The sequence below is a fragment of the Mytilus galloprovincialis genome, chromosome 10 (genome assembly GCF_965363235.1).
Source record: "Mytilus galloprovincialis chromosome 10, xbMytGall1.hap1.1, whole genome shotgun sequence".
Lineage (NCBI taxonomy): Eukaryota > Metazoa > Mollusca > Bivalvia > Mytilida > Mytilidae > Mytilus > Mytilus galloprovincialis.
The window spans coordinates 56,327,837-56,347,529 of record NC_134847.1 but is presented as its reverse complement, the minus strand read 5'-3'; the positions used below and the strand labels follow the sequence as shown (position 1 = coordinate 56,347,529).

General features: G+C 30.7%; 1 protein-coding gene across 1 annotated transcript in view; it reads right to left on the bottom strand.

The window, feature by feature from the left end:
* Positions 1–3,775: 3,775 nt before the first annotated feature.
* LOC143047897 (uncharacterized) overlaps positions 3,776–19,693 on the bottom strand; it is a 29,045-nt gene continuing 13,127 nt past the window's right edge. The window contains exons 5-12 of the mRNA XM_076221234.1: positions 19,368–19,482; positions 17,597–17,794; positions 13,048–13,141; positions 11,536–12,461; positions 10,563–11,061; positions 6,598–9,338; positions 5,847–5,876; positions 3,776–4,949 (exon numbers count right to left, since the gene is read on the bottom strand). Coding sequence (XP_076077349.1) covers positions 4,881–4,949; positions 5,847–5,876; positions 6,598–9,338; positions 10,563–11,061; positions 11,536–12,461; positions 13,048–13,141; positions 17,597–17,794; positions 19,368–19,482 — 4,672 coding nt within the window. The 3' untranslated portion in view covers positions 3,776–4,880. The remainder of the gene's footprint in view (positions 4,950–5,846; positions 5,877–6,597; positions 9,339–10,562; positions 11,062–11,535; positions 12,462–13,047; positions 13,142–17,596; positions 17,795–19,367; positions 19,483–19,693) is intronic.

Genomic DNA, 19,693 nt, shown 5'->3' with positions numbered 1-19,693 from the left:
AAACCCATCAGACATAAAGGGTTTATATTCCTCCATGTAATCACAAAAACTGGACTTAAAAGCCTGACTCGCAGGACATTCCATGTACTGGTAACAACGGGTGTCGTACAAGCACTTGACTTTGGCTTATTATCTCGTTCATTCTTCTTCTGGAGTCTAAAACAATCAGCCATCAGGTGACCATTCTTCTTACAATAAGCACAAATCAGTGTCTTCTCAAAAGTATCAAATTTTGGACTAGACATATTATAACTGGACTGACTCTTATTCTGTACAACAGGCTTACTATCAGTACGCTCATTGCTTTGATTTTTGTAATTTCCACTGGAAGTATTAACATTTTGACCCTTGAAACTTCTTTTATGTGAAAGAGTATAGTTATCTGAAATAACAGCTGCATCATGTACGTAAGCCATTTATCAAATAGATCTTCTTTTTCCCGAGCAAATTCCACATAGGTTTGCGAATCAAACTTTTTATAAGATCTAAATTTCTGTCTATATGCTTCTGGTACTAGCTCATAAGCTTTCAAAATTTCCTGTTTTACCGTGTCATAATCGGAACTTTTTTCTGATGGAAGTGCGGAGTATATTTCAGCGGCCTTACCCTCAAAAACACTTTGTAGCATTGTAGTCCAATATGGCTTTGGCTATTTCAAATTACGAGCAATTTTCTCAAACAGTGGAAAATATTTATCGACTGTTTTATCACAAAATCTGGGAACCAAACGTATATTTTTTGCTGCATCAAAATATTCTGATTTCAGCTGGACTTTAGTGTTGCTTTCTTCTTTGACCATTTCAATTTTTAATTTCTCCATCTCTAGGCTTTCCCTCATTTCAAGTTCTGCCTGTTTTAATTTAAATTCATCTTCTTTTTCTTTTATTTTCTCCATCTCCAACCTTTCCTTTATTTTCAGTTCTTTTAATTTAAGTTCATGTTCTAATGCAAGCTGTTTTAATTTGATAGCGTCAACATTTTCGACCTTAAGTTCAAGAGCCTCTTCACCTAAAATTTCTGCATCAACTAATTTGTCTATTACCAAATTTTTTATGATTTGTTTTCTCATAGATACTCGAAAATTTAATTTCAGATGTTTAGCAAGCAACACTAATTCCTCTTTCTTTAAATTATCAAACCCCTCCAGGTCTGGCGTTTTCAAAAATTTACCGGAAATTCGTCGGCAACCATTATATAGTTGTCACGGAAAATTCTAGAACATTCTAAAATGGAACGTCCTAGAAAGTTATAACGGAAGTTTCTAGTAAAATGTAGAAGTTTATATAACGCATCTTTTATTAGGATCATTCTGGAAACATTATGTAAGTCAAATGGAAAATTCCAATCATTCTGTGATTGTTCCAGTGATTTCTAAACTGCACAGTTCTAAGATTATTCTGTAAACAACTATTAGGCCACACAACACAAATCAGGCCAACATAACTAAATACAATAATTACAATATCACAACATTAGGCAGACTAAACTGTACCTGTAGTATCCTTTATCTCTAGTTCGATGGGATAGATGTAACAGTCACCAAATTTTGTATTATTCAGTGAGAGAACATCAACTATATAGCGGAACGTAAAGTTTAAGAATATTGCTAACTTCTTATCTTTCTTCCTAAGAAGTTCCTGTATGAAGTCAGTCTCATAATAATAAAGAAACAATCGGGAAAAAGAGGGGCACAATTGGTTCCAATTGTAATTCCGACAGTCTGTTGAAAAAAACACGTCTTCCAAGGGTAACACAAATGTTGTCAATCAAGGATCTTGATTATGTCAATTTCATAGAATTTTTTGTTCGAATCAGAGAGATTCTTTACAGAGTAGGATTTATTCCTCCAGAAGACAAGCTACGTCTACGTTCGCCATTTTTTTTTTAATGAAACAAAGTTATAGTAACTCTTTCAATTTGTCTTTTAGTTTGGAATGGGGAATACTTGTGTAAAGTGTAGAAAAGTCAAAAGTAAAACAGATTATACTTGGCCGCTTCCGATCAATCGAAATTTACTCCTGGTCATGAGTGAGAAGTTTATGTATCAATATTACTTAATATATGAAGTCTGAGAATTTTCCATGAAAGAAGTGCAAAAATGGCTACTTCCGATTTTCTTTAGGTCACTTCCGGTTGTCATTTTTCAAGGTCATGTCACCCATCCTTTTTGTAAAAGGTCATATGACTTTATAATGAACCAAGTTGAAGTAATAATCTCATAATTAGACATTTCACGGTATTAACTCCTATTAGATGACATTAGATTGTTGCAAAATGAATATAACATATCTTCATTACCAATAAAGCAAACATTTTGAATTTGTTCTTTTATATATATATCTTTGAAAGTGTTGGAGAAAATGCAAAAACAAGGAAAGTCAAAATTGAGAACTTAACCTTTATCTTGGACCATGACCTCATTTTCTAGGTTAGAACCTAGGGACCTCAAACATTTCAAATAAAAAGATTTCAGGGTTATACAGTTAACGGTTTATGAGTTAAAAAACATACTTACAAATTTATTTGGTAAAGGAAGATAACTCCAATTAAATTTCATCGAATGATAATATATAGGAAATATCTAAGCGACATATTGCAAAACAAAATTTTACGTAAAGTTCAAAATTTGGCGGAAGAAAAAAAATATAATCAGAAAGGTCTTTTCACAGAAAAATTTATTTTTAATAAATGATTTATATTGATTTTATGGCAGCCATTTTTAAATGGCCACCTAGAAAATCCATTATTGTTTTCAGAAATTGGTATATAGCTATAACTGTTTGATATGATCTAAAATAAAATTAAACTCTGCAAAGTTTGATGCTTTTACCAGATTCTGAACAATTGCAACACAATTTGACTTGACTAATTTGCTTGTTACTATCCATGCAAGCTAACATTTGGATTTAATTTGAAAATCGCTTAAAAAGATTCAGTTAAGTAAAGATTCAAGATGATTGATTTTAATACATGGATTCATTTCTGTGACGTATACTATTTTCTGACGTCAGACACACAAATCAATGAATGTGTTTGTACACATGTAGATAGATGTTTTTGTGTTCTGTTAAATTGTTCCTTTTAAAATTGTTATACGATGATGACTGATGTACCCATATTCTGACTATTTTATTTATTGTCTGTTTAGTTAACGCATCAATGTAAATATAACGGAATTTGATGAGACTGTCATCAAAGTGAGAGGGTTAGCGCTATAAAACCAGGTTTAATCCACCATTTTCTACATTTGAAAATGCCTGTACCAAGTCAGGAATATGACAGTTCTTGTCCATTCATTTTTGATGCGTTTTGTTATTTGATTTTGCCATGTGATTATGGACTTTCCGAATTGATTTTCCTCAAAATTCAGTATTTTTGTGATTTTACTTTTTTCTAAAATTGCAGTATATTAGGCAAAACTTGTCTGTAATGTCTGCTGAAGTATTTGTACATCTCAAGATTATAAGCCGAGGAAAAACTGGTCTATAAAGCTAGTTGTAAGGCAACTACAATCAATAAAAAAATCTGTTCTCCTAGACAAAAGTCAATGTTTTTTTTTCTATTAACAAAAGAGTTGACTTCAACTTGTGGATTTCGTTTTCTTCCTTCCATATCATCAAATAATAGTTTTAGAGAATACAACCAGATGCTCTGCAGGGCACAGCTTTATACGACCACAGAGGTTGAATCCTGAACGCCAACGTGATACCAATATACGACCAAAAAATTTTCAATTTTTGCGGTCGTATAAAAATTAAATGAAAACTCAAATGTCTATAGAAACAACATTTATTTTGGTTGACCTTAACAATAAAGTCATAACTTTTAAGTATAAGAGCAGGGAATAAATTACCTTTATCCAACTTCTTGTTGAATCATTTACACATATTATATTATAACTATGAGCAATTATCACAATGTTCACAGAATGCAATTAAAAATTACTCAAATAAAGTTCAACTACTTTAAAGACATAAAAGACACTATCAAAAAAGAACTTTTTGTATGAAAAAAGCAATTTTAATTTTGTCCTTGACAGTGAAAATATTTGCTACCAAATAAAATAAATAAAGCAAATCAACTCAATTAAAATCAAAACTATGTCAAATTTTTGTTAATCGTTACAATGTTTTAAATAAAACTAATCTCATACAAGAGTTGCCAAACTAATATATTTGATTATATAAAACAATTAACAGACATTGATCTTATAGTAATATATGACCTGTATGATGAACATTCAGCTACATGTAATAAATTAACATGCTTAATACTTTCAAACTATAGCATATGATTATTGAATAACAGATCTATTCTTAACAATCCCATTGAAAATGGTTAAAAGATTTGTATTTATTTTCAATTAAAAATTTCTTGCTATTTCACAATGCTGTGCTGTAGCACAATACTTAGTTAAACTGTTATATATAATAATTTACACACCCTGTTTGGTATCAGTATTTATTCTTATACATGTAATGACTGTATATATTAATCAGAAATAATCAATGTAAATTTGGAAAATTTTGAGTGGAAAAAAAACAAATTATGAAGAAAAAAACCTGACAATCCTGATCACTTTATTACTATTATATGAAAAAATAGAAGGGTCAGGTATTACAAACTTCAATGATAAACAGCAAGTTAAATTAGGAAATAAATGATGAGGAATCATTGAATTAAATAAATAAATAAATAGCATAAACAGTAAATAAAATTATCAACAGCTTTCCATTTTACATGTATAACATGATTATAACAGAAATATTCATTGCACATTTTGCATTAAATGCATGATAGGTCCATATATCTCCTATACTGGAAATTTTTGTATGTGAATTCACTTAAAAAATATCTTCCTTTTACAACCGAGATCATCTTCAGCTTTTGTACAGTTTGGTTAGAAATTTATCAACATTCAATTTCTTAAGGTCAACTGGTGTCTTCAACTGCAAAAAAGAGCAAAAAATATTAAATGCTTACAACATGGACATAGAAATTTAGTTTATCAACAGACTCCTATAATAGCTTCAATCACACAAACATGTGAACACTTTTTGTACTGTACTGTACAATGTGTTGTATTTCAATGAAATGATGAACTACATATAAACCAACACTGATAATTTAAACAAATATTTAGTATTACTTATACTAAAATTTGTTAGTGTATTACTATTTATTATAAAAACAAAGCTTGTTTGTTACTATTGAGGACCGTTATGTTGACCTTCAACTGTTTTGGACTTTTTGGGTTGTTGTCTCATTGACAGATTCCCTCCATCTTCTTTTATTCAAACTTTAAAAATCATAAACAATAACTACGGCATAATTTTTAAAACTAAGAGATAGCGGCAGACAAATTACTATTTTTGTTTGTTTTAAATTTGACATTGATATACAAAGACCCCTTTGGTGTGTCTTTTAATAAAAAGTTTTTATAATATGCCAACAGAGTTTTGTCTCTTATTGTTGGTCAAATGATATGTGTTATTAGTAAGGATTTTCATCTTTAAAATCTTTGTGAATCATAACAGAAAAACTAAAGATATAACTTTTAGTTTTTTGTTTCAATTTTAGCATGATTTTGTAATCAATTTTGTGGCAATCTTTATTCTTTCTATGTCTCAATACAGTCATATTCTCTTACAAATATTTAGCATACTTTCCCAATTTATACTCATTTGTAGACATTTCCAGTGTAAGCTGTTTCACAACATTTCTTCATAAACAGCTTATAATGTTAACTGTATGAAATATATATTAAAAAAATAACTTTCCATAGTGTCTCTGTTTTCTATTGCTACTTTCAGTTATCTAATGTTTTAATTGATATAAATATTTACCTTTCTTGATTTAGGTTTTGATTCTGTATCCTGTAAAATATAATATATAATGTAGATGTAGATATGACACCAATGTTTTTGTGTTGATTTTTTATGTGATTTTACTTGTTTGTTTAGTAGTTCCTTCGAAAAGTTGAAAAAGATGAAATTTGTGGGTTAAGTTAAGTATTTACCATGCAAGTCTAATACATGCACATGTTATTAGCCTGTTATACACAAAAAGTGTGTTAGTGGTTGAAATAAAAACACTGTTCAGTAGTCTTTATCAGTTTATCCTTGTAACTATTCTTTATGCTTTTTTTAATGTTTTTTTTATGTTGATCATGTTGATATATATATATCCGAGTGTCAATTTTCTTGGCTGATTGTCCCCTTGAGTTTTTTGCTTTCAGAAGTTCCAGAGGAAGTTTATTGTTCTTGCAATAAGGCAATAAGGCTATTGTTTTGTTCAATTATGGATTTGGTGTAAAAACCATATTGTTTTTGCTCTTCCTATAGATTACTTCCATAATTTGCCTAGTCTCAGGGATAATCTTTGACAAATGTTTGAACTAGATCATTTGTAGATGATCAAGATATATTCAATCTCTAACAATAAATGCTACTTTAAGGTAAAAAAAATCTGATTAGTTATTTCATTAAAGTGATAACTGTAGAACCAACTATCATAGCATTTTCATTTATGAACCTTTCTCGAAGTCCATATCTTTTTATATATTTTTTTTTCAAAGGGAGAAATTGTAATAATTACCTTTCTATTATCTTCTGATTCTTCCCTGGGTCTCTTGCTTCCAATTTGTATTCTATTACAGTTTCCATCTTCCTGAATGTTTGTTAGGTTTCTCTTGACTTTATCAAGCAGCTGTGGAGATTTACCACAACTTTGGGGCGTGGAACTTAATCTTGGACTTCGTCTTAAATTTTTGAATTCACTTAATGTTTTCTTGGGTGTTCTTTTAGTCTTTGAAACCTTTTCTGAAGCCTCAGTATTTTTTTGTTCGTTAGTAGATACAAAGTACAGACCACTACCACATTTCATAGAAGCTGTTATCCTTTTCTTTGGAGGAGTCATTATATATTTACCAGTCACCTGAATATTTTGACTAGAACTATAAGTAGTTTCCTTCCCTGCATGAGGCTTTAAAGTCACTGGTTTTAAGGTAGTTTGGCTTGATACTGGATCCTTGTTTGATATAGTTTTGTTGGGTGAACTCTCATCTACCGATGTTCTTTTTTCATGTACTGTTACATTTGGGGAATTCACAAGCGTAGTGTCACTTACATCACCAGAAATATTCTTCCACGGATTTTCCCAATCCCCTTCAACATCAATATCTGAACTACCAGTTGACAATTCATTGTCGCTACATTGTGAATTGACCAATTTTTCAACAGCTGTTGTTTTACATCCAGATTTATTTATCATGTTCATGTCTGCCCTTTTAGCCATAGTGTTAATTTGTTCTACCTCTGAAGAACAAGTGTCATTTGAACTGTCTTTTGTAAGATGTATATCATAGAAGACTGGCATTACAGGTGAACCATCAATATTACCAGTACCAACTGGCGGCTTTGGTGTAATAGTTCTTAATTTACCTGGACTTAATGCTTTTGAAGATGAGGTAGTTTTCCGATCAACAGAATTTTTCAAATTAATATGAGTATTCAGTGGTTTCCCTAAAAATTTGTCGTTCTTTGGATTTAAACCAAACTGACCAATAAATTTCTGGCAAGAAGGAGAAACATTGAATCCTTGATAGTCACTGGCTAACTGGTCAATAGGTGTCCGTGCACGAATAGGGAATTCATTATGTAAATGTCCTTGAATTTGGATTTGTGACTGAACAGAAGCCTGACTTTCAGTTTGTATTGGTTTAACACCAAAACTCTGTTTAGAGTTCCTACTTTCCGTTTGCACTGGTTTAACATTAAAATTTTGCAAAGAGTTTTGATTCTGTCCATCTTTCAGTGGTATTTGAATAATAATATCTGTACTGTGAGGTCTAACATTCATGACTTGTCCATTGTTCATGTGAACATTTCCGCTAGCATCCGGTATCAAATCATCATCAGCTGAAATAAAACTGTTCACTTTGTCTCCCTGTACAATTGTTTTATTTCCTTGGTGTTTACTCTTAAATCCAGCATTATTCCCATCTTCACTTTCAGTTTCACTTAATGGTCTATAAATAGATATGTCTTTTGCACCAATATTCATACTGGAAATGGCACTAAAATTGACACTTTTGGTTTCACTTACAGGTCTATAAATGGATGTGTCTTTTGTTACAATATTCACACTGGAAATGGCACTAAAGTTTACAACACTAGAAGGTCCCATTGGCTCATCAATAATTTTTTGGTTGGACTTGAATTTTGGTGTCAGAACATTCTTGGTAGGATGAATTCTGGCATCATTTTCAGTCTCATTTCCAGAATCAATTGCAATGACATCAGGTATTATCTGTTTCATAACCATTGTAGATTTTGCTGGTTTCTTTCCCGTTTTCGACTGAGTTACATTTTGTTTCTGTTTTCTTTGTTTCTGTTTGCCATTGTTTACAGATAAAGGACTAGAATTAGACTTAAAATTAAAATCCAAAGGTCTTATGTGTACATTTTGTGATCCAACAAAATCTGATATCGGTGTTGCTGTGTAAATGGCTTGGACCAGTGGGCTGTTCGGAATACCATTTAAATTAGGAGTAGTAATATGCTGAACTATGTTCATCCTATCACCTGAAACTTGTTTGACTGGTGATTCTAAATAATCAGAATTCGGTGTATAAATTATATTATCAAATTTAGATGGAGGTGTTCTTGCATGCATTACATCTGTACTGGCTTTTAGTATCTGTCCCATTTCATTTTCATCTGCAACATGTTCCGTTACCCTTTGAACAGTTGGTGTCAAAACTATGGGTTCATTAAGCATAAAATTGTCATTACTATTTCCATCCAACGTTGGCATTGAAAGAATTGGAGCTATTGGTAGTGGCGATATTGTTCTTTTATTCATACGAATTTTGGAAGATTTACCATTAGGTGCTAAATTTTTGGAACTAGTAGGAACATTCTCTGGAACTATTACTGTATTCGTGCATTCAGAAAAATGTGTATTCATTTTAAGAACACGACCTAAACATGATGGTCCAAGTTTTATAATCCCTGAAGGCGTCTTTTCTTCAATAGTGCTAGTATTTTTCAGTGGCACATGTCTGAAGTCCTTAGAAGTTGGTGAAATACTACATAGAAAGGTTTGTGGTTCAGATTGTGAGGTTTGTTTATTGGCATCAGATTTCTTTTGATTAGATGAAGGTGTTTTTCTTGAATTATTCCCCGACTTTGCTGAAGGAGTTCTTATAGGAGTCCCACCTTTTTTTCTCCCTGTAGGAGTCTGTGTGATTCCTGTAGGAATTTCATTTATCTTCTCTTGTACACAATCCTTTTTTACTTTCTCTGGGGATGCAATCTTTATCAATGCTGATAAATCTAAAAATATACAGATAATAAAGTGTCTGGTCGTTACGTATACAAAGAACAAACATATCTATTTTGTATTGCATTTAATCCATACGATAGCTATTTTTTGTATGTATAATATCCAATTATGGATTTTTTATTTAATTGTTTCCTGTCATATGCTCATGCTTTTGGAATAAAAATATAGAGGAGAAATTAATAACATGTTAAGTAATATAGAAACAAAATCCTTTCAACAGATCGAAAGTCCACGTTGTTATGTAAACTCAATTGATAAAAAAAAATGTTGTGTTGTCAGTTTTTTTACCTGGTCTTTTCTTTTACTTGCATTGCTTTTGAAACTGATCTACTGCCAAAAAAAATCTTATTTAAAACCATCCAAACCAGATCTATTTTTGTGTGTTAATTTTTTTTGATTTCAATGTTTACTTCCAGTGAAATCTAATGATCAATCATTTACCTTAATTTAGAGAAATGAAAATATATTGAGATAACTGACCAAAAAAGTATGAATGTTCCACATCATCATACATGGTACCCAGAGAAGGCACTTTCAAAATTTGGACACCACCTATAGTATAGATACAAATTTTGAATTTCACTTTTTTAATACATGAATGGGATAATGTACTGAATTTCACAGTTGTCCAGAATTGAGGAACAGAAAAGTATGATGCAAAAAGGTAATTGACTTTGTTTACCAAAATAATCACTTTTACATTGTTTCCATGTCATCAAAGATCAAGGAATTATCCATAAATATTGTGCTTATTATTATCTCCCCTAAAAAAATGGTCCTTGTTCAATGTATCCAAAATTCTCCCAACTGGGGTTTTATTTTCTTAGTCCAATTGTTTATGTACATTGTTATATGAAATTTTCCAATTACATAAATTTCTGCTATAAACCAATTTTCCTTTACTGTTATTCATTTACTGTAAACCAACTTATTTTCCACTTAATTATTTCACATTTCTAGACAACCTTGGGATATTTCATTTACCCAATTTTCGAAACTTTATTATGTAGAGCTCTATTTAAGGAAATACATAATAAAAGCGTATTCATAAAGTTTTACAGTTTCTGTTTGTTTTCTAATTGTAGAAGTCACAAAAATAAATTTCTATAGAATATTTGTTGGTTTTAATACAATATAATAATGAGAAAAAAATAATGTGAACATGTCAGGGGCTTCAATTTACCATTTCTGAACTTGCATAGTGTATAATTTACCTGAAGACCATTTAGAAGCTGATGTAGTTATTAAAGGTGATGATTTAGTCCCTTTGTTGTCATTCTTGGGCTTGAGAGGATTACATCTAATCTGTGGTCTGGGTGTAAGCTTTTTTTCTTTTGGTTTACCAGCTATTGGGGATCTGGTGTCCTTACTTTTAGCTGTGCTGTTTTTGGAATCTTTCTTCACAGGTATTTCTATTGCATTTTTTGAAGATGGTGATGACTTTTTACTATTTTTTGGAGACTTTTTGGTTTTATTAGATTCTGACAAGACCAAATGCTGTGATGGTAATTCTACTTCAGATTCCGCATTAGGTACAGATGCCAAGTCTTCTTTTTGTTGACAGTCCTTTTTACTTTTTGATTTGGAAGACTTTTTTTGTGATTTGGGTGATATTTTTTGGTTATTTCTATTAGATGGTGTCTTTGGGGATACTTTCTTGTTCTTCCTCAATGATCTGGTATTAGCATTTGTTTGTCTTTCATTGGCTTCTTCCTGAAACAAAAGATCAAGAATGTTAACAAATAGAAAATTTATTGAACATGTAAAATTCAATCTAAAATACAGTAATCCCACTGTCTATGATCATTTCCCCCAAGGAATAGATGTATTTGTTACAACTGTACAGAGGTGAAAAATCACCTTGATCTACATTATCTATAAAGTAGAAACTCACTCGGACTTCTAATCCATTCAAACCTCACCCTTAAGCTTAATAATCAGGTAGATGTATTTTGGTGCTATTGGTTCATTGGATGTCTGTCTAACTGATGTTTTCCCCATATCATTCACATTAAATATATATTCAAGATTGGAAAAAAAATGTATCTTTTCAGCTTTTTTGTGTAGTTTTGTGCAAATGTTATTTGTTTTTAATTATCATAACTAATTTAAAAATATTAAATGAAAAGATTCATTACATTTTATATCATTATTTTTTCTAAATTTCACCACAAATTCTGAACAAACCTGGCTTTTGGAAAGCTCTGACAGATTTTCTTCAAATGAAGAAAACAGCTGTTTAACATCTGATGGTAGTCCTTTAAATGTTTCAGTGGTATCTTCCATCTGTACTGTAAGAGGACTCGCCCTTTGTCCAACTGGTGTACTACTGTTTTCTGTTGCTGCTACGCCCTTCACAAATGTTATATACGAAGTAGATTTTGATACTGGATTAGAACCTGTTGTCACTGGAATAGACTGGTTTGATGGTGTACTGATAGCGGAAGAAATGTTATTTGATGTCGGGCCAGTGTTGTATGACGGAGAACATATTATGCTTGCAGATGGCAATGAGTAATTTGATGCTGATGATACCAGATTTTGATCAGAAGTCAATGATACAGAGGATGTTAAACATTTTGATGATCCAGACTGGCTGACTACTTCTGGATCTATTGACTCTTGGTTTAACATGGTTGATAATGATGGTTGTAAACACACAACAGATCCAGATGTTGATGTAACAGAAGTTGACTGAGGTGATAATTCAAGTCTAGAAGATGATGATATTGTCACTGTTGGTGTAATACTTGATGATGTTGAAGTGTGAACAATTGAAGAAGTCATATTTGAAATGACAGAAAAATCTGTTGGAGTGTTTAAAGTTCTTGTGTGAACAGATGAGTAACTTTGTAAAACTGCATTTATTGAATCCTCACTCACATATTTATTCTCAAAGCTTTTCTCAAAACGTGTTTTAGTCGTCACAATAGGAAATGAAGGTGTAAAGTCACATTCAGCGCTATTGATAGGTTTAAATCCAGAATTTATAGTTGTATTATCACATGTTTGATAATTTGCCGTAGTCACTGGTAATAAAGGTGAGACAGTGGACACCATACTATGGACCTCATCTAGTCTATTATCTGATGAACAGGAACCAGCTCTGGAATCTGAAATTTAATAAAATAGCCATTTTTACATTAGTTTCAAGGTATAAATGACCTATCAGTTTGCCACTTAACTTCTTTCTAAAGGTTTTATACAAATATTTTTATATTTTATACATCTATTTATTAACAAGTGAAAATTTAAAAAAAGATCTTATTATTGAATTGACATAATTGGTAGCCTCCTACCTCATTTTGTCGCTGGTTGAAATTTGTTTCATTAGCTATCATACCATATTCTCTTATTAACCATCAAATGTATTTATTACTCATTGTAAATGAGAAACTATGAATTGTTGTCACCTGTACTAAAACATTTGTATCATGATCCCATTATTTAAGATGTGTTTTTTTTTTTAAATTCCAAGTCAGTTCATGAATTTAGGATCAATAATTAGTGTCCTCACTCATCGTCCATATCATAAACTATTAGAAAAGATTCTCAACCTTTAATAACAAAATGTTGATGTCTATGTTCATTGACATCTTTAATCTTAAGAGACTGCAAAATTATTCTCAAGATTAAAGATGGTTTTTTTTTGCTTACTGGGTATTTCTTTTTACTATTGTTTCAATTATTATTATTTACCTTCGTGAAATAGTTTGAACAATGAATCAAACACAGCATCTCCTTTGGTCATATCAATAACATCATTAATCTGGTCACCAGTCATCTGGGTTTCCTGAAAAAATATCAAAATGCATATCATGTATATATGTTAGTTTGCTTTAACGAGTTCTGTGCCATAGGGCCGATGATCGGCCCAAAGTCATACTCCTTTCAGTGCCAAGGGGCCGATTCATCGGCCGATTGAAATGATGTTATGAACTACGTAATGTACTATGACGTCCCCGTTTTTGTGATAAATTTAATTCCTCCGTCTTGAAACATTCGCGCGTTTTTTTACCAATATTAAAAGATATGAAAGGGGAGCTTTTTTATGAAATTTATGAAAATAAAATTATGTAAGGATGCGTTTATAAATATGTATAAAATAATATAATATTTAGAACTATAGAGTTTCAAATCCACTCTTTTTTCCCGACGCTATTGCAGTAGGCCATTTAGTATATTTATATATTCTAGGTTTACTTTCCTAAACTGCCTAAAGTTTTTAAGCATTTACTTTCCAAAATTGTAAGAATATGATAAAAATAAAATTTTACATACATAAAATATAGAAGATAGAAGTTATTCAAATACCTTTACAAAGAACGGATTAGAAAAAGCGCAAAAAAATCAAAAACTTAAAAAGATGAAAAAGTACGCAAAAAGTGCACTACATGTTAATGACGTAATTAATCTAATGACGTGATTCGTTTATAACGCATCCATCGGATTATTGGTAATCCTTATCCGTGGTTATCCTCCTGAGTGAGGGATCACACATTATTTAACCAGAATGTAGGCCATATAAAAGAATACTGCAGGGAAATTTCAAAACCATTGCCTATATCGTGCTGATTTTCACAATTCATTCGACGAAGAAGTTTGTCTTGATAATATACATTTATGCCCATTTTCCATTAAAACGTCACCAGAGAATTTTAATGCATGGAATAAATTTCGTTAATTTCTTTTTGTTTTGCTGCGTTTAATTTTTCTAGGCTTTATACGGCATACTTTCATATAAATTTCAAAGGCAAAACAGTTAAACATGAATAATACAAGAGATACAAGGAAAATATTTAATATTGTATTTATCGTGTGAAAATGCAATGTCCTGTATAGCATCGTAAAAAAAGAGTATTGCTGGATTGTGCCGGCCAAATTAATATTCCAGGTCAACATGACACTTTTAATTGATACATGTAACATGTTTCCTAGTAAACTACATGTTCTTTGATCGGTGCATGTCTGTACTCATTTATTATTTATCCCTTCTTCCATTTGTCTTCCAAAATAAAAGATAGCAAAACCGCAAACAACATGAAAACTTTGTGAACAATTATACATTCAAAATTACAATCACAGTAAATTATTATTGTACGGTTGTCAAGAATTAATGAACACATTATTTTTAATATTAAGATACGATAGAAAATTCCTATTAAAAGAACTCTGACAAGGTTCGATCAGGTCTTTATTTCATACAATTAATTGTTTGATGACATTTCCGAAGATCATTTAATAAGAACAAAACGACATTTGAGAAAATTGCCGGGTCGAAAAGAAGAGAGTGTTCTGTATGTTCTGTACGAAATGTCCCTAGTTGCAGGAAAGGGCCGAAACATGTATATGCATGTGTGCTCTCTGTCGTAAAGTTGTTCATAAACCATGTAGTGTAAATATAAGAAACACACCGACGAATAAAATATCTTTCTTGAGAAATGTTAATATGAATCTTGGATTTTGTATCAAGCTCATATAATGAAGTTGTTCACACAAAATAATCACAAACTTTCTTTAATTTATAAGTAGTGACAAATTAATTTGCATAACTCTTTTCGTATTACCGAACTTTGACTCGGAAGTATATGATTTTTAGACAGGTTACCTTCTCTATAGTAGGGATTTTCTGGTATAAGTTCAAGTGAGGGCAACTAAAAGAAGTAAAGTAAAACTTAAAATCGGTGCAATTAGTTTGTCATGTTTCATGGAAAACATAAAATAGTGACCCCTCCCTCAAAAAAGAAAATTTACCTTATCTTGTTGCTTTTACTAGAACCGGGACCAGAATATCTTATTACACGTAACTTGTCTAAATATTATAACTTCGGAGTCAAAAATCGTATTATATGTAAGAAAATGGACTATTAGTAAAAAAAAGTTTAATTTTCCCGCCACTTGCAGTTAGGCCTAAATTAAAATATTGTTTGTTTGCCCTTTTCCGACCCTATGTTTTGAAACAGGGTAGGTAGGTAGGTAAAATATTTTATTTTTTTCCCCAAAAAAATTACTTGGCTCGGTATATTATTTGTCATGGGTAGGCAGGTAGGTAAAATATTTTATTTTATAGATACAAAATCGGCATAATGTCATTTTTTTGTCCGTTTTGTTTTTGCAAATAAGTTTTCCGCTGGGACTATTAGTTTTGAAAAAAAAAATATATAAGAGATAACTTTGTACTGGTAAGATAATGTCCGGGCAGACATATATTACTAGTAGAAAAAGTCCCTAGAGTGTTACAAATTTCGTATGTGCCTTTTTTTCCAATAAAAATGCTATAAGACTTAAAACTCAATTGTCACGTATTTTGCATCACATTTATAAATGATCTGTATGGAAAACTTGGCGATTTTACTGCCAGATATTCTCCACTTTACAGGGTTTTGTCACTTTTGGTTCATGTCAGATATAAATAATTTAGCGGCATCGTTAACATAATCATTCTGATATGCGGATCACAAAAGGCCATCCCTACATAGAATACAACGTCCGTTTACAAATTAGTTTGTACACACGTTAATACTTTTGTATCAAACGAACTTTTTTTGTAAATGAACCCTGCTCTTTAAGTTTAAAGGTACAAAGCAACGTACTTCATATCATGATTTCAGAAAGCGTTCAACATCGATTTCAAACAAATGCTTTGAAACTTCAAATGCAAGTGTTCATGTCAAACGCTCAGGTGATACCAAACGGACTGGACCTTATACGTAAAGATAAAACCCGAGGATTCTGGTAAAAAAGTTTTGAGCGGGAAATACAAATATAAGATTTTTGGTAGGAACGAAAAAATAAAATAAAATAAAATCTTGCTGGTAAATACAAATAAAAGATTTTCAGGCGGAACGAATTGATAGGGTCGGTCGGTAAAGGGCAAACAAACAATATTTTAATTTAAGCCTTAACATCTTTTGGCGCTATTATACCTTTACTATGACGTCGACGTTTTTGCGGTCTTGTTAAGACAATCAAAAAAAGCATTGGCACTGAAGGGGTTTTGTTAACAATTTGTTTGGCATCGAAAGGGTTAAAGAAAAATATTACATGGGGACAGTTTAAAGGCTGACGAGGACAACATGCAAATATTTCATAAAGTTTCTGAATACATAAATAAAACAAAACATTTTGAAAGTTGATCTTGTAAATATATGTTTATATTATACATAAAAAATATAATGTAAAATTGAGTGAATTGCCAGGCGTAATTGACTATAATCGGACATGTGTGTTGGTTCCAGTGACTGTCTATCAGGAAGGTATATTAAAATTCGACTTTCATTTTTTTACATTTTTTTTTGTTTTCACATTTTTATTTTTGTTTATTTATTTTATTTGTTTGTTGTATTTTTTTTTGTCTGTGTATTTATTCAATTTATCATTTGCTACCTTAAACTGAATAAACTGTTGGCACGTAATATTGTTTGTTAAATAGATGTTATTTTTTTTTAGGAAGACAGATTAATATAAATTTTCCAAACTTGTTTCCTAATCCCATATTTGAACTTTATGTAATGTTGTAATATTTTATCTTGTAACTTTCACTAATAAATACTGTTTAAACTAAAGAAAATATTGTTTTGTAAATGTATCTTCTTATAATTTTGTAAGAATTTTTTTAGATAAAACTATTCTTTAGACAATAACAACATGGAAACCAATTCATATTGACAGAAAGTAATATCAAATGTATTTTTGGAGAGGCTGAAACTATGAATTATTGTTTTCTTGATGCATTACAAAATTGTGAGAAAAAAAATGTTGTTATCTCCCCCTGAATGAAATAAAAACACAAAATTACCTCCCATGTTCAAATCACAAATCCTTTGATTTGTTAGTTAAATTATAACTAAGTCTAGTGGATTTTTTGGATTCTAGGTAAAGAAAGCATTTATTTGTTGAGAATCTTACTGGCATATTCTATTGCTCTTATTGAATTGTATCAAATACAAAAGTAGGTTCAGATGACTTCTGAGTACTGTAAATTCAGATATGAATGCTAGGTTTTTATTAAGGCAAATACTGCAACTGGTTGAGTATCACAATAATAAGAACTCACATTCTGATATCTGATACATATATGTGTTTGCAGATTTTCCTGACATCACAATAATTAATCTCCCATTTTTGTCCATTTTCCAAAAATTGCAATAATAAATGCACGCAATAATTTCTGAATTTAGTATATTGTAATTTGATTAATTGATCTCTTCCTAGTGTATACCAGACTTCCCTCTTTCTTGATACATACATGTGGATCTAATATATCTTCCAAACTAGTTGATGGTTTAGGTGTTCCAGCTCCTGATTTCTGACTAGTATCTTGCATTAAAATGACGTCCGACAGATTCTGTGATTTACTTAGGTCAGAACAGTTGATTGTCTTGTTTATATTTTCTGCTAACTTCTCATGTAGTAAAGGGTTGTTCAATAATTGTTCTAGAAATTGCTGCAAAAATATACAGAAAATATTGTAAAAATATAATATAATTCAACAAAAAGAACACAAGAATGTCAGAGACCAAAAATTCATGAAATAAATAGATTTCATCATGAATCAGCCCTATCAGAACACATTCCTTAGAAAACTCTTACTCTTCATATCATCACAATCTGAAATTATTCATCATAATTAATACTTCTTTATGTATATACTTTCAATACTTTCAAATCTAATCAAGTTTTATTTGAAATACAATGTTTACATAGAGAGTTGGCTAATTGTCTCCCCTGTTCAGGAATTTCAGACACCACAAACACCAGGTCTTGCTATTTTTGCAGGTGAAACAAAGAGTTGAAGGGGAAAACATGTGTGCTGTGGAGATTTAATGTATTTGACATCTTTACAGTCTTCTGTCAATTCTGGATGTTTCAGCCAATACATTTAATATTGTGGTATGATCTTTGATGATTTAAAGTTGCTGATTTTAAACGGGCACTAGCTGTTAAATTCATGTTCACCGATTTGACTCAAATGCTCATATTTGATATATAACAATGTAAAACATTAATCCGAACTATTAAAAGTCTAAAATAAACAATTAACTCGGCATGATAATAAATAGCTTTATTCTGTGTGTATTTTAGTATATACTCCATCTAATTAACTATCGATTTGGCCTCTAATGTCATCCGATGACCATAGAAGCAATGTAAACATAAATATAGATATAAACATATAAAGCGAACTCATGCTAATGGATTGTTCTAAGTTTGTTTATTTTCATATTGCAGATTAAAGATATATGTTTATCATTGTTTTTACCTGTATAAGATTGAATTTTTGTGGATCGACTCAGTCAATCAAAGGATTTTTTTTTGTTTCACTTTAATGTTGACATTCTTTTCGTTTCAAAACCTTAACACATACAATTTACGTGTTATCCATCTTTAGCTTAGCGGTTAGATTAAAGTTCACATGAATACAAATTCAATGAGGTTGAATTATTTACTTGCAAGTGAATAATTCATCATCAATGTTTCTTAGCTTATTTTGACAAAATTGAACCATACTAGCTGCTAAAAGCAAATCATTATGTCAATATTTTACTTTCATTAATGATTGAACAAAATAAAACATATTAGATTTTTTATTTATCTCATAGCTAGTGCCCCTTTAATTATAATTTAAGTTATAAGTATTTCAAATGACAAGTCAGATTTTTAGAAAGTCAATTACATATAGCTACTACTTGATAGGCATTTAGGCTCTTCAGGGATTTCTGTTTCCTCTCAATTATTCATTGTCAATCAAATTCAAACTATATATTACTCTATTTTGAAATTTTATTTGGATTTTTTTTTTTTTATCATTGTAATTTTGAAAACAAAGTTAGCACGCTTGTGAATAAAAAATTGAGAATCAAAAAACTAAATATAGGAAAGAAGCATTGGTTCAGTTTGAACTATAGTATACTTCTTTCTTTCCTTTATTTAATGTGGTTTTTTTAAAATTCTAAATGACAAATTCTGACATTGTTAAATTGAATGTTTTCAAATTTACATAATGCAAATAAACCTACCGTGGGAAATGAATCATGCAGGGATCCATCATTGCTATTACTACTGTCATTCAGATGTGGTAAACTCGATCTTCTCTCTGTTATTTTATCTCCATGGGATTTTCTTTTAGGTGGTCTGAAATATGTTTGATTATAAGAGATAAATTACAGGTATTTTTTAGACATATTTCAAACAAGTGATCTAGATCTTGTCATATTTCATATGTTAAATTCAGTATTTGTAATATTGTTAACAGTGTTGCCTGCGTTACAATAAGTGGAGTTGTGTTTATACTTAAGACTAAACAATATTTTTCATAATAATTATTTTAGTTTTAAAGTATTTA